The following is a 16164-nucleotide window of genomic DNA, read 5'->3' as shown; positions in this document are numbered from 1 at the left end:
GGATGACAAGAGCTGAACTCGGGCGGATATCCAGGATCAGCTTTCTCGCATGGCACCTCTCAGCTCAGCCACACAAGCAAAGCGAAGCCCTAATCTACGTCTATCATCTACTCGACCCAAGTCATTATGTCTCTGCCCTTTCCATACGGTTCTACTTACAAAACTTTGTTCCTTCTCTCTTTTTCTAGAATGTTTTCCTGCTGTCCTCTAATGTTTTAGATTCTCTCCTTACAGTTACAGGTCCGTGGTAAATATTGACTACTGCGCACCCAAGGTCTACTGAGCAGGAATTGGACAGAATTCCCATGTAAAATATCTCTTTTGGGGTAAATATGTTCTTTAAATTCAACCCAAATCACTGAGTTTAGAAGAAAGAATTTATACTCTAAAAAGAATGAACTGATCAGAAAACTCATTGACATTTAATAATATACAGCTGGAAAGAAAAATGATTACTTTTTAGGGAGATGGGCACTCGGTATTCATCCTGTAAGATTTTAAAGCTAGCATCACCTGGTTTTAAAAGTCAGATTAATTATGTATGACAGCGTTGGTTGTAATGTCAATAACAAAAATGCTACTTGAGAAATATGATAGGGACCTAAAACACCTCTCATATTTCAGAAAATGAGGGGAAAGCAATTAAAATGAATGCTTGCAAACAAGCAGGATATTTTTTTGTTGACAAAAATAAGACACTTCAGGACCTATTTGATTATATTTTATGCTTGAGTCATTTGAATGCTAATTCTATTTAGTTTGGCTTATGTTTTGTCTCAGTTCCTGCTAGCCTGCAAGAATGACATAGCAATAATTAACGTGGCTTACTCTAGCCCTTGTAAATTCAATAAAACTGTATAAATCATTTTCCATTATCCAGCTTCAAGTACAAAGAGATCTGCCAATAATTTTGAAAGCATATTATCAAAAATCCATACAAAGAGAGCTCATAAAGCATGTCAAAACATGATTTTAATCACAGACTAGGGCTTTTATATTACTGTATATATTTACTGAAGACCCAGCCCAGGCAGAGTCTAACTAGTAATAGAAACATTATCTGAGGAATTCATATTTATTGTTGATAATTATAAAAGAGCTACACTTTATTGATTTATTTTCTACTCTTTATAATGCACAATGTTATTTTGAATTGTTATCAAAACTCTATAAAAATATTACAAGAGACATTTCTCAGAGAAAGAAAAGTGAAATTTAAAAAGATTCGATATATTTATTTGGCTGATTAGAGCAACTTGTGTAAGCAGCAAAATTGGGAATCAAATTTATGTCCATCTGACTATAAAAGCTGTTTTCCTTTCTTCCATACTATGATGTCTGTAATTTCAAAATATTTATTTTAATTTCAAGTTTTATTTCTATATCTCACAAATATTTACTATTCTGTATTAATACAAGCTCAGTAATCATGACTATGCCATGCCAAACTATTCAACCACTGATGGCAGATCTGGTGGGAATTCAGCCTCTTTCAGTAATTAATATATTCTTACATATGATCATTACACATACATGCTGTGAGTGTTCCGGAGTGTTCTACAGTGGAATGGCCCTGGATTCTATTTATCTGAGGGATCCATAGTAGTCAGAGCCATAGAAGCAGAGGTAAGAAAGGTGGTTGCCGGAGGCTGGGGTGAGGAAGGAGGAGCTGCTGATCAGTGAGTGTAGAGTTCCAGTTATGCAGTCTGAAAGTTCTAGAGACCCCTACACAACACTGTGCTTGTAATTAATATTGTACTGAACACTTAAAAAGTTAAGAGGGTAGATTTCATATTTGAGGGTTTTTTCCTACCAAAATTAAAAAATTGAGTTTGTTTTGCTAGTACATGATTTTTGGTGCCCAATGTTCATCACAAACCCAAGAGAGAGGAGAGTGAGCCACTTTTGGTAAGTTAACCCTTTTCCATAAAATCTCACATGATACCAGTTAAGGACATAAAGGAGCATCTGATTTAGCAGCTTTGTGATTCACTAGAAAATAACTGTCACTGGGTTTAGCTGCAAAACAATTTACAAGACTTGTAAATAATTAAAAGTAGGCCAGTGCTTACATTTGTGGATCTATAGTCTTATTTCACTATGCCATTCTATTTGGGTTGTATACCATTTAGTATACTCACACTTGTAATGGTTTGAAATTACTTTTCTTTTTTACCCAAGGAAACATGGGATAATGCAAATGTCATGATTCAATTATTCATGGTTAATAGACACGAAATGGGATTTTGTGCTTTTAATAAAAATAGAAAATGTTTATAAGGTGGGGAGGGTGGGGACACAGTATGGGGCAGTTAGAAGGATGCTCAGATATTTTCATTCCATTATGGTCCTTATTTGTTGGTTAACACTTTAGGAAAAGTCAATCATATATAATTATTTTGGGAAAGATGATAAAATCTAAAACCTGTACTAATGCAGGAACATAAAAACATCAAATCTTTCTTTATGTAGAAGTTCTAAACTTTACATATTTTTCTCTTTTATTTCATATTGTTTATATTGATATAAACTTTTCCATTAGATATTCATTTCTCATATTAAAAATGGATTAGAATTATTCTGACATTAATGTAAGTAGATAACAATTTGTTATGGAATCAGAAATTATAGACTTTTCAGAGTAGGTGAGGACTCTAAGAATTATCAAATCTAGTCACTCTAAGAGGCATTAAATCTATTTCCATAGATTTATATTCTTTCAGATGAGTAGGACTTAGATTTTATCAGGAAGAGCACTTATAAATCCCTAATAATTATTTTATATGTATTTATTAAACCTCTGTATATGCCCTAACAAAGGAAAATGAGTGCCAAATTAGTGAGCTGACTTCTGTCTCTACTTCAGTTTTAAAGTTATTTCCATCATGGTTTAGCATATTCATACTTCAAACAGTTCAATATACACTTCCCAGGACTAAAGGTAAATCACACTTTATATACAACATATGTAACTAGATGCTTATAAGCATCTCAACTTTAATTTATCCACAGCTGAACTACTAATTACCAACCATAGTCTTATTCCTTCCAGATGGCAATTCCTTTCTTCAAGGTTCCCATGACAAATAATTTACAATTATCATTCACTCCTCTCTTTTCCTCACACTCCACTTCCAAACCATAAGAAGCTGTGATTGCCCTCAAAAAAATATACGGAATTCGCCCTGCCAGTGTGGCTCTGTTGGTTGGGTGTTGTCCCGTGCACCCAGAGGCTGCATGTTCAATTCCCGGTCAGGGCACATGCCCCGGGTGCAGGCTGGATCCCTGGCGAGGGGCGTGCAGGAGGCAGCCAATCAATGTTTCACTTTCACATCAATGCTTCTCTCTCCTTCCCTCTCCCTTCCCCTCCTACTAAAAATCAGTTTAAAAAATCTTGAAATAAAATATTCAAAGAATTCAACTACTGCCTTCCATCTTGCTAGATCACTACCCTGGTCTAATCAATAATTGGGTGTGAACACCGTCAGCGGCCTCCTCACTGCTCCCTGCTAAACACTGGCTCCCACCATCTATACTCAACAGAGCAGCCTGACTGATCCGGTTAATGCACAAATTAGATTCCATCTTGGCTACCTAGGCTCCAAACTCATATTAAGAGGTTGTTTTCACAGGGACCAGGCTTCTTACGTTTCTCTCCTCCTACCGCATCTTTAAGTTAAGCTCTTTCCAGACTGCTCTCATTCATTCTACTGAAGCGACAGTGGCCTTCTTGCTGTTTCCTGCACACTCCATACAAGTTGCATTGGAAGAGATACCCCTGGGATCTGTAAGGTCTAAACCTTCACTTTAGTCAAGCCTTTTCAGAGAGGCCTTTCTCTAAGTAAAATAGAAACCACCAACCCTTGATAGAACCAATCCCTAAGATCCTAACTTAGCTTTAGTTTCTTCATTTAATATAATGTAAGAGTATATGTTCATTTAATTTGTCTCCCCCACCCAAAAAGGTAAGCTCCATAAAGTCAGGAACTCAGTCTGTTTACTCTCTACTGGATCCCACTGATTAATAGGTATAAACATGTATTAGGTGATCAGTTAATACTTTAAAAATATACATGTCTTTATTGATTTCAGAGAGAGAAAGGGGGAGAGAGAGAGAGAGAGAGAGAGAGAGAGAAACATCAATGATGAGAGAGTCACTGATCAGCTGCTCTCTACGGGGGATCGGGCCCATAACCTAGGCATGTGCCCTGGCCTGGAATCGAACAGTGACCTCCTGGATCGTAGATTGATGCTCAACCACTGAGCAATGCCAGCCAGGCCCACTTAATGTTTTTTGAATAAATAAATATTTCTTCTCAAGTGTATACTGAATGACATATGGTTGGTAATGCACACTTTTTAAGAGCTTGGGTTCTGGGGTCATACAGAACTGCTTTAAAATCTTACATTATCCTGTGCTTAGTTTTATTATATTGGGTAATATGATATTTAACCTCTTTAAAGTTAATTTTTCCCATCTGTAAAATAAGAATAAATACTAGTGTCCACAGGATAGTACTACTGTGCAGACTAATGGAGAAATTCATAAATAGCATTAAGTTTAGTAAACTTTTAAAGTAATGTTAATGGTAAGTAGCAGTGATAACTTATATGCAAGATCCTGTAAAAAGATTTCAGGCAATTTCCTTTGTATGAACTTTAATTGTTTTCTGAAACACCTATGGTTTTATAGAACAAAAATTTCAAAATTAAAATAAAAGCTCTGGGTTTAAATATTTGCATAATTGTAATTTAGTCATTCACTCATTTAGTATCATTTATGCCCTTTAAAAATTATTTAATGTCTCTAGTCCTATCATAGACTATAAAAATATATCACTTTTAAGAATGTTACTGTGTAGTAAGGAGAACTAACTTTATTTTTACATGATCCCAGATTAAGAAATGTAACTATGAATAATTTAAGATTCAACAGAAATATTCATTCAATCAATTTTGATAATAATTTCCATGGGTGAGAAAAAAATCTTAAAGTACGGATGCTGCAATGGAAAATTATAATTTCTTCTCCTTTTAATTTTATTCCTGAATCTTTTTACATAGTAAAAGCTGGCACTGTGTATATTACACTAAAGCATCTTGCATTGCCAATGAGTCAGTTAAGCCAGGACCTGTGGCTTTTTTACATCATGTGTCATGAGGCCTCTCTTGAATATGTATCTATGTGTCTTGCTTAACATCGAAACACGGAAGGAATCTGAATGAGGGCCCACGGTTCTGGTGTGTAGGGCAGTGATACAGAAGAGATGAAGGCTCATGATGGCACCATGCATGGGACTACTACTTCAGACTCCACCTCAGCTTCAATCAGAAAAATCACAAGATTCGGTTGCACTTATGTCTCATTATCTGTGTGCTGCAGGTTGAGAATAATTGCTGAATAAATTAGCATCAGATCAGAGAGCATGAAATTAAGGACACAAATAAAGTGAGTTGCAACATGGTAAATTAAAAACAAGTTGAAGACTTCCTAAGTTGAACATCAAGAGCTACATTATTAAGGGGAAATATAATTTTGATTCACATAGAACACAAAATAAAGAGAAATACTTAAAATATTTACATTTTGCTTTACTCTTATATGTGTAGCCTTATGGAAGCTACATCAAATAGGATATTTGGTTAGGAGACTGGACATTTAAAAACTATTTCCAACTACAGTACCATTTTTTAGATTAGCATTTTTTAGATTAGATATTGGTTGTGGATATTGATACTTGCTTCTATAAATAAAGTCTTCATGTGCATATAAAGCATGTGACAAATTCAGTTGTTTTACTCTGAGAAGTTTAGTTCTCTTAGTTTTTCAGTCATGGTCTATTCATATAAGTTTGGTAACAAATCAGGAATCTATAAAAGTAGGTGAATATTAGTTCTAATAAATATTGGATGTTGCCTACTAATATCTGATACATTCTCTTAAAAAGATGGAGATAAATGCTTACTCACTACTATAATTGTCTGTAATTTTGTACATACGCATGTGTAATTGGATGCGTTTAGTTATCTCAACTTTAACTTTTCCACAACTGAACTAATTATCAACCAACAGTCTTAATTTGATCTGAACAGCAATGTTATAAAGTAGGTATTATTTCCCCTTTTGTGTGTGACATTGAGGTTCAAAGTGTTTAAGTACGGTTAGGTGCAATAGGTTTACATAAATATTTGTGACATGGTCTGTGTTCTCATGGAGCAGATTTTTTTTTTTTTTAAGCTAGGAAGCTAAAAAATATATGAAAAAGAGCCAAAATTAGATGGACCAAGAGTTTGGGACAAATGAAGCAACATTATAGGCTGTTGCAAAAATCCTTACATAGGCAAAGTGTTCAAAAGAAGGAAACATTACTTCAGGGTGAAATGATGAGGGATATTTCATGGAGGTGATCATTTGAATAAGGGTTTGAAGGAATTTAAAAAGTAGTGACTATGAGGGTGTCAGTTTCAGAGAAAGAGGCAATGTAGGTAGGACAAAATATCAGGTACATTAAAATGGACCAAGAATAAAATGGATATGGGGGAGTTCAGAGCATAGCAACAGAGATAAATGAATAGTAGTAACTATATAATCATTCAGTACCTACTCTGCCACGCCCATACTAAACTTTCCCTGTGTGCATGTCACCTTTACAACATGACTATGAGGCGTTCTTACTCCATGTCCTTGATGAAGACACTGAGGCTGCTGAATGTTTAACTCACCGGTGCAGTCACATAGTAGTTTATGGTAGAACCACAATAAAATCAGATGGCTAGATCCATGGTCCATGCTCCTGACCAATACACACGACTGTCTCCCATGGTAGCAACAGTAGTCTGGCACAGTTCTAAACATTACCTGAACTCATTACAGAGGGTAGAATGGCTGCCCCAGGAGCTTTACATTTACCCTGGCTAGTAGGAAGTCATGGTCAGAATTTAGTTTGAGGAAGTTAAATTTAGCAGTCATAGTAAATGTGAAACGAAGACACAAAACTTTTCAGATATTTGCATGCTATTCTTAGGATGAGTATCGTTAAGAACTGTTTTATATTAGATAAGACCATTCCTGCATAGGAGATAATTACTCAATTGTCATAATTCTTGTTCCTAGCATATCTAGCACATATGCTGTCGCTGATATCCCTTCAAGGTACTTCCCTTGACAGAATATAGTCTAGCAGATAGACTATAGGCAAATTCAAATTGTAGCTCATTTTATTGTACCCGTGACCATGTTCTTCATACTCTATTTTTATTTCAAATACCCCCGCCAATTCGTTCGTAGTGTATAAGTTTGTAACATATTTTTTAGTTTATTTCTTTCAAAAAATGTAGTTATTACATGGTCCCCACCTGCCTTTCTGTTGTCCCTGCCTCCCAACTTTCTTTAGCAACTCGGTCGTTCCCGTAAGGCCCCAGGGTGTTCTTGCTCCAGCAGTACTCTCTCTGCGTTGCTGTCCAGGGGTAATAATGTATGGGCGAGTGCTCAACTGGAGGAAAACCACCTAAGTTATGCAGAAACCCACGTGTCCTGCAGGCTATTCTACTCCTATGCTACAGTCCTCTACAGGCATTCTTACTGCAGATGTGTGTCTCCTTGAGACACGGGGCAAAACATTCTCATAGCAATACGGACTCATTCGAAAGTTCAGCCAATCACCAGCACGATACTTTTGCTCTGGTCTTTTTCTTAAACTTGTGAGAAGGCTTCTGTATTCTCATCTGTGACCCACTGTGACTGCATTGTGATCTGGGAATTAACTTGTTATATACTAAATATCTATCTTGTTTTGTTTCTTTTGTCCCTATTTATTTTGAAAATCTGTGTTTTGTTTTGTTTTCCATTTTTAAAAGCTAAATGGAGTAAATGGATATCTAATTAATTAAAATTCCTTAGTCAGTTCAGATCATTTATTAAATACACATTACTAGTATGCATTTGGGCATATATAATTTAAAACTTGATTAATAGGAACTGGAGGTTGAACAAATTGCTTGAAAGGAAGTCTAAAGAATGTTCCTTGCCATAGTTTTTCGATGATTTAGTAAGTGATATATAGGGCATGAATGGTAAAGAAAGGAATGAGAATAAATAGAAATGGCAAAGAAAAAATAGGTTAAAAGAGCTCAGTTATGTGCCACATAAATACTTTATTAGATGACTGAAAAATTATTTGAAATCCTTATATTGGGAAACTCACCACAAACCTACATTTATAAGACACTAATACAAACTCAAAAGAGATGTGAAATTCTAAATATTTCTGAGTAAAAATCTGATTTAACAAAATTAGTCTCAAGGAACTTCCAATACCTTCTGAGACTGTTGCTCTCCCTAGAACTATTAAAATACCCCAATGGGAAAAAAAGTGAACAGAGGAACACATCTGGCTGTAAAAACTACATAAAAGGTTTTGAAAAAGGCAGGGCACCTATGGTTATAGTAATTCTATTAGATGTTTAACTTCAATGCCTCAATCAAAACTTTAAAGTTAATATTTCATTAGAATAAAAAGTGAAAGAGCCAGGAGAAAGAAAAATTGGTACCTTTGCTGCTTCTTTTATCTGGATACATTTGCTGTGGTGCTGAATTAATAGTAAATGAGTTAATACATAGGTATTGAAAAAAATAAATAGAAATTCAGGTTCACTGAAGATCAGCTTTGACCAGAATCTACTAAAATACAGGATAATTATTATTTATATTAGAGAAATTATTGATAACATTACTATGGCTCTACCCTGAAAGTAATAACAGCCTAACAGAAGAAACCCAGATATTCATGATACACATACACACACAGGGAATTTGTCGCCGTACTTACTTTTGGTCACCACACCTTCTAAGTGAATGATGTTAGGATGATCAAACTGCCCCATAATACTTGCTTCACCCAGGAAATCTCTACGTTGCTTCTCAGTATAGCCTACTTTAAGGGTTTTGATCGCCACAGGTAATTCTCTTTTGCCTGGAAGTTTCAAACGTCCACTACAAACTTCACCAAATTCACCTGTGACAAAGATGGGAAAAAAGTACACAAAATCATCTGAAATCCTTAACCTAATAATAATAATATAAAGCACTTTTAGAATATCAAGGTATAGATGAAAGAGAGTTAAAAGGAGAGTCCAACTCCATTACTGTTGTTAACAGAAATTAATGGTGTGCTGGGAAAAGTCATCTACAGGTGATCAGGAAGCACTACAGGGCTATTATCTCCATCTCACCCTACAAAACCCTTAATGGAAATGGTGCAAGGAAATTAAATGCAATGGACTTAAATCATTTCTTTCTTCCTTCTTTTTCTACTCTAGCAGTGCCATTAATGAGAAGAGAAAGGTTATAGCAGGACAAAAAAGAATAAGTGTAAGGAAGAAATGATTCTTAAACAGAATAACTGTGTGCTTGAATTATGTAAATATTTCTGGCATTACAAAAATTATATTTGTATATGTACTAACATAAACAGTAGATGGTGAAACACTATGTTTGAATATATATATATATTTTGCAGATTTATTTTTTATTTCATAAAGTAGACATTTGCTGGTTAAAGTGTGAGCTACACAGAACGTAGCATTAAAATATGATCAATTATATACCACTTTGAAAATGAGTCGGTTACAAAAGATCAAAAACATCTCTGTTAGATCAGGACACTGACATATTACAGCCTATTATTAAACACAAGTTAACAGTCTGAGTTAAATACACTGTGGTACCTGCTCCAATAACTCTTTCAATGGTGATGCATGAAGCTTCTATCTCCTTGGCAAATTCATGGACAGCTTGATTGGGATCCTCATAGGTATGTGGATCAATATAAGTTCTTACTCCTGGCAGCTTAACTGTAAAAATAAATGGGCATTAAAATAGAAGTGCTTGTGATGGATGAGTGAAATTACAAGTATTGTTAACATGCAACTATGGCTTAAAACCCTAATTCCTAAGTGGCTGAGCTAGAAAGACAGACCCTCTCCTGAATTATAGGAGTCATTTATTCAGCTATGTCACTTCTGTAATTTTAGAAATCTGGATGGTTTGCACGTACAAGAAATGTATATGTGCCAATATATATGAGTAAATACATCTTTCAACATCAATGTTCAGAGTTAGTCTCTGAGGCAAATTAAGACAGTTTCATTTACTAAAGGGGACAATGAAATGCCGGTGGTTTATTTGTTGGCTTGTTAGTCTGTGTCCCACTTAAATTATCATCAGAGATAATTAATTTTGGCTTTACAGAAAAGTAATTTAAAATAAATTTTCAGGTGTTTTGGTCCAATAAGACTTACAGAAAGAGAAGTCAAAGAAAAAGAGAAGCTCTACTCCTCACTCTGCCTGTGTTACTGCACAGACTCTATGTTCCATGACCTACAGTTTCATCACAATTAAAAGATACCAATATCACCCTCACAGTGTTTTTGAGGATCAGTAACATTAAATAACATAATAGTATGAAAAGGGACTCCATGCTTTGCAGCATGACTTATGGCTTTATGATCTTGACTTTAATGGTCATGGCAGAGTGACAAAAGTAAAAGAAACTCTTTTTGTCATTTCCTTGATGAAACATCTCATGCTGTAATATTAATGGCAAAATAAACATATTAAAACACCATTTAATTAAAAATTATTTACTAATTTTTAAAGCTCATTGTTAAAACTTGATTTTCTGCATTTCTTAAAGGTGTGGAAGTTTTCAAATCATTTGAACCAAGGTTGCTGCCACAGGATCTGCTCCGGGAAATTCCTGCTATAACGCTAGAAAAAATACTGAGGAATTTTATTCCTCTGATCTGGTGGTGTTATTTTTAAAAAGATTTCTACTGAATGAGTTGCTAGCAATTAGAATCACCTTAGATATCTGGTCTGAAAAATAATAGCTTTATATTAAGCAAAGTTTTTATTTTAATGATTACAATAGGTATGCTTTAAAGAACTGAGGACACCATCTCTCTGTTTCCCAGGGTCAGCTGGCAATGTCCCAAGCTTACATGCTTTCCAGAAATGTAAAAAAACACATCTTTAAAACAATGTAAGTTTTAAAAAATATTTTTGGTCAGTTATTAGAAATCTCGCCTGAAAAGAAACCAAAATAACAAAAATGTCACCCCAATGTGGCGTTCTTCTGAGTTTTTACAATTCGCTTACTGTGCCCATTATGAAAATGCATCTTTTCCTCCTCTGGGTCTTGCTTGGCTTTGCTGTAACCGCACCGCCTGGAACAGAGGAACCTGCCATTAGCCGCATCTCCGGGTGGCGAACCCCCCGAGCCCGGGCGTGTGAAATGCAACAGCGATGAGCGCAGGCCTAGCTCGTGGTCACACTGGCCCTGACGTCACCAGCGCTCCTCTGGTCACACCCCTCTAGCCCACGTCCCTCATTCTTCCCATATTTCATGGAGGACTCTGAATCCATCCAAGCCCATTTTTTAACTTCTCTTCAACATACACTTAACAGCAGAGATTTTTTGTTCCACTTTCTCTTTTACTTTTTTATTTTCCGCCAGTTCAGAAGTCACTGACTCTTTTCAGGATGAACAGTCCAAAATGTTTCTGCCTCATTAGTCTCCCGCCTTCAGCTCCTTACTCTATCATTTATTTTTTTCCTCTTGTTTTGGAGTCGTTTGTTGCTCCACTAGCTCTTTTCCACTCGGATCACTATTAAGTTGATCACGCCTGCCTCCCTCTCAGCTCCATTCTCCAAATCTTACTCCTTTGTTTTTCTCAGCTACTCCCTAATTTGCAAGTCCTTTAAACCTGCTTCTATTACTTACAAAAATCTTTCCTTCAAAGTTTCACTAATGACATATTCACCTCTAAATCCAATGACCTTTTCTTAGTTTTTAAGCATTCATGATCACCTGAAATCCCCAACTACTTTTTCATGCTTTTCGCTCCTCTTCATCTATGTCAATAGGTCTTCAGCATGACCTCCTCTGGTTCTCTCCTGTCAACCCATCCATGTCTATCAGTTTAATTAATATCATCTATTACCTCTGGTTGAATTGTTTTGAAACTTACACTCTTATTTCTCATAAATTTATTTTATAGAGATATTCACTGGCATTCAACTCAATAGATTTGAAAAAGGCAATCTATTTCTCTTCACTTTTGATCTTGATCTATAGCCTTTTTATCCTGTTAATAATACTGCCACGGCCTTGGTCCCTTAAGATCAAAGCCCTGTTCTCTTGCGCTTTAACAACAAATTAGTTGCCAAATCCCAGGTATTACATAACCTAGATGTCTTAAGATCCATCTCTTCCTTTTCATTAGCTCGATTTCTTCGTTTAAGGCCTTGTTATTTTTCACGTGGCTCGCTATTAGTGCCTCTGAGCTGATGGCCCTGCATTCCAAAACTGCTCTCCCAAACTACACTCGACACGGCTGGAGGCAAATTACTGTAAATGAAATACTTTTCTATTGTTAGCTGCCTCCTGCAAAGCCTTCAATAAAATAATAAAGGTTCCTAAATGTAGTGCTAATGCACATCTCTTAGGTCATCTCCAACTGTCATCAAGTGTGCTAAACTTTACCCCTCTGGTCTCCAAGATATTTCTCCATGCTTCCATACATTTGCACATACTGGTTCCTGAACCTAGGATGTTCTTCCTAACCATGTCCACTTATCAACATCCAGTTCCATTTTTGCATTTATGTTTTTTTCCTGATACCTCAATTTTCTCCTCTCTGAACCCAGTAACTTTTTATACCCCTTTCATGGTATGACTTCCATTCTGTTATGCAACATAGTCATTTGCATATAGTTTTGGCTCTCTTACAACTTGTCAGTTTCTTGAATGGCAGCAACTAGCATTCATCTATAAATTTCTGTAGTGGCCCACTGCCTGGCTCAGAGTTGACATTAAAAATATTTGTCACATTAATGAATGAATGAATGAATTAGTAGATGATATTTCAATTGTGTTTACACAATGACAAATGTTTGGAGAAGAAATTCACTGATGAGTACTGGGTTGATATGGTACATAATTAACCATATAATATTAAAATAACCAACTAAAATGAAAATATTTCAATTATTTTTAGTGAAGCTCCAAGGATGCGAATTTACTATTCATAAACTCTCATAACAAAATTGAATGTATTAACTACAAAATTTCCATTTATTTCTGTATAAAGAAAATACAGCCAAAGTGATAGATTCACAAAATATTTTCATTACAAAATTGGTTGAAAACTACTATGTGATCTAAATGAAATGTCCAGCTAACATGTGCTAATGAGGATTAGTCCTTGGTTACATATCCTAAGATGTTTCATAGGTACGTGTATATTTTGGTATAAAAATAAAACCTATTTTATTGTATATTATTTCTTAGTGAATAATTATATACATATTATAAAAAATAGATAACAAAACTCACCCATGTGTTATTTTTTGGAAAAAAACACACAATTATCTTCATTTTATCATCTTAAAGAACTGGCAATTTATTAGTAAAGTACAGCTAGTAAAATTTGAGCAAACTTAATATATTTAACACATATAGTGTTCTTGAATGAGGAACAATACACAGTTGAGATCTGGTGGCTTTTCAAGTTCTGTTCATAACACTTAGGTGCATTTGTCATTCAAGAGCCCTTAAGACATCTTGCAATACCTCACCACAGTGAAATGAAGAGAAAAAACAAATACAATTATGCTGCAATTAAGTCTGGTCTATTCAAGCTGACATTTAAACTATTCTAATACAGCTCATAATTTTTATAAATATTACATTATTCTTTCAACTTTATGTATATGCCTCTAGAGAGAAGTTATTGATACTTTTATTTTTACCAATGTTTTAAATACAATTGTGTTAAATCTTTCTAAGGTTTATGCTATTTAAATAATACTGACAAAAATTTTTTTCTAAAGGGAATTCTAAAGAGTCCTTAAAAAATACCAGTTCTTGCAGTCTATGTTAGAAAACAAACATCCAATTTTTTTGTTGTTGTTCTATTTCTTTAAAAAATGCCCTTGGTATTTTGATGGGGATTGTTTTAAATCTGTGTATTGCTTTGGGTGCTATGGTCATTTTAACCATGTTGATTCTTCCAATCCATGGACGTGGAATATTTTTCCATTTCATCGTGTTTTCAATCTCTTTGACTTATGCTATGTAGTTTTCAGCGTATAGGTCCTTCACGTCCTTTGTTAAGTGTATTCCTAGGTATTCTATTCATTTTGTTGTAATGGCAAAAGCCATAAGAAAAGATGAAATACTGCCATTTGTGACAACATGGATGGATCTTCAGAATATGCCTAGCAAAAGAAAAAGTTAAGAACCACGTGGTTTCACTCATACATGGGATATAAACCGAAAGCAACAACTGAACAAACAAGAAAAACCAACAAAAACTCCTAGACGCAGTCAACAGTATGGAGGTTACCAGAAGGAGGGAGGAAGGGGTAGTAAAGAGTCAAGTGGATCAAACAGATAGTGATGAGAGAAGACTGGACTTTGGGTGGTGGGCACACACTGCAATATACAGATGATGTATCACAGATCTGTGCACTTGAAACCTATATAATCTTATTAATCAATATCACCCCAATAAATTTAATAAAAAAGCAAACATCCATTTCATCTCCAACTTCTCTACCTTCAAAAAAATTAAGCTTTCAAACTTGTTTCCTCAAATAGCTTTTATCACTAAATAAGCCTCATAGATATGTAAATTGCATGCAGATTCCTCATATGAAAATGGAAATAAAACTTTGGATCTTATCTAAAAATTTCTTTGGGAATACCTCGGTGAGGAGCAGTTGACATTTTAATACCCAGGGTGAGATTCAGGAGGGCAATGGAGTTATTTTTGACTATGGGCATCTCTGGAGCTCTGTAATATATACAGCTGCATGTCACATTAACATATAGAAATTAAGTTCTGGAACCCTCCTCCCCCCAAAGCATCATTAAAACAAGGTGCAGCAAGATCAACAAATAAAAGTGCAGCTGGCAGAGACTAGCACTCAAGCAGTGGATCAGCCTCGCTACGCTAACAAGGCATTTTGGGAAACCTGCTCATTCAGTATCATCTTCTGTACCTGATCCGGATGCATCATTTTAAACCAACAGACAATCAATAAACATGCCATTCTGTGCATGAATTATACCTCCTACTTCTTAGAACCATTTTTTTTTTTTCTGAAAGGAAAAGAAACAGTTTCTTCATTTTGCTTCCTATTACAATTTTAATGAGCTTTGATATCATTGTATTAAAAATATCTGTAGTGTAATTAGGGGAATCACCTAATAGCCATTTATACTCATTTTCCTCTGGAAAACAATGTTTTATTTTTAGTAGTAGAGATGAACATGATAAATCGTATAAAATGTAGGCATTATTCATATTCATTAATATTTACTAAGACATCCTAGAGATATTCTTAATATATAAATATAGCAATGCCTTTATAGGTAATTTAGAAGTCAATCTATTTTCTTTCACACCTGTCTTAAGAATTCGAGTACCACATCCTTGATGACATTAATGGTGAGTTTAAAAGCTTGGACCCAGCCATAACATCTTAAAATTGGATATTTGAAATTTCCATTATACATGAAATAGTAAACAATAATATTTATGTAGGGATGAATATGCTAATGAATAATTTAGTTCTTAGATGCAAATTAAGGATTTGATAAGAAATCTGAGGTTTAGATGCCAAGCCCTCCAGAGCACAAAGCGATACACAGAATCAGTAACTTACTAAACGGCAACCTTTGGCCAATGAGGAGAGATGAGTGAATGAAACAGCCTGAGGAGATAGATTTCTTGCTCAACTATAGCTTCCACTGAATCAGATTTTTCCATTGCTAGCCTACAGAAATAAAAATTGGATATACAACTTTTCACCTCAATTCTAAATAAAGATGGGGAGGGGTGGAGTGGTGGGAGAAGGAGTGGTTTTGCATTCTGATTTCTTTAAAAGACTGAACATAAGCAGCCACTGGATCAGAAATGGTCACTCATATATGTATTGTTCCTCAATTTTCCTGGTTGATTAAGAAATGCTTTCCTTGTGCTTTAAAACAAAACTCAGCCTCATAAAATAAAGGAGCATATGAACATTAGTTTATTAATATATCTAATAAAGACTGGGTTATATATCGTTTTGTTTTACAGGACCACATTCTTTAA

General features: G+C 35.0%; 1 protein-coding gene across 1 annotated transcript in view; it reads right to left on the bottom strand.

Annotated features, from left to right (window-relative positions):
• Nucleotides 1–16164, bottom strand: part of EPHA5 (EPH receptor A5) — a 147612-nt gene that overhangs the window by 24418 nt on the left and 107030 nt on the right. The window contains exons 7-9 of the mRNA XM_087827578.1: nucleotides 11159–11226; nucleotides 9727–9852; nucleotides 8829–9014 (exon numbers count right to left, since the gene is read on the bottom strand). Of these exons, the coding sequence (XP_087683704.1) occupies nucleotides 8829–9014; nucleotides 9727–9852; nucleotides 11159–11226 (380 nt within the window). The remainder of the gene's footprint in view (nucleotides 1–8828; nucleotides 9015–9726; nucleotides 9853–11158; nucleotides 11227–16164) is intronic.

This window comes from Miniopterus natalensis, chromosome 1 (genome assembly GCF_054644295.1).
Source record: "Miniopterus natalensis isolate mMinNat1 chromosome 1, mMinNat1.hap1, whole genome shotgun sequence".
Lineage (NCBI taxonomy): Eukaryota > Metazoa > Chordata > Mammalia > Chiroptera > Miniopteridae > Miniopterus > Miniopterus natalensis.
This window is presented reverse-complemented; position numbering and strand designations above follow the sequence as displayed.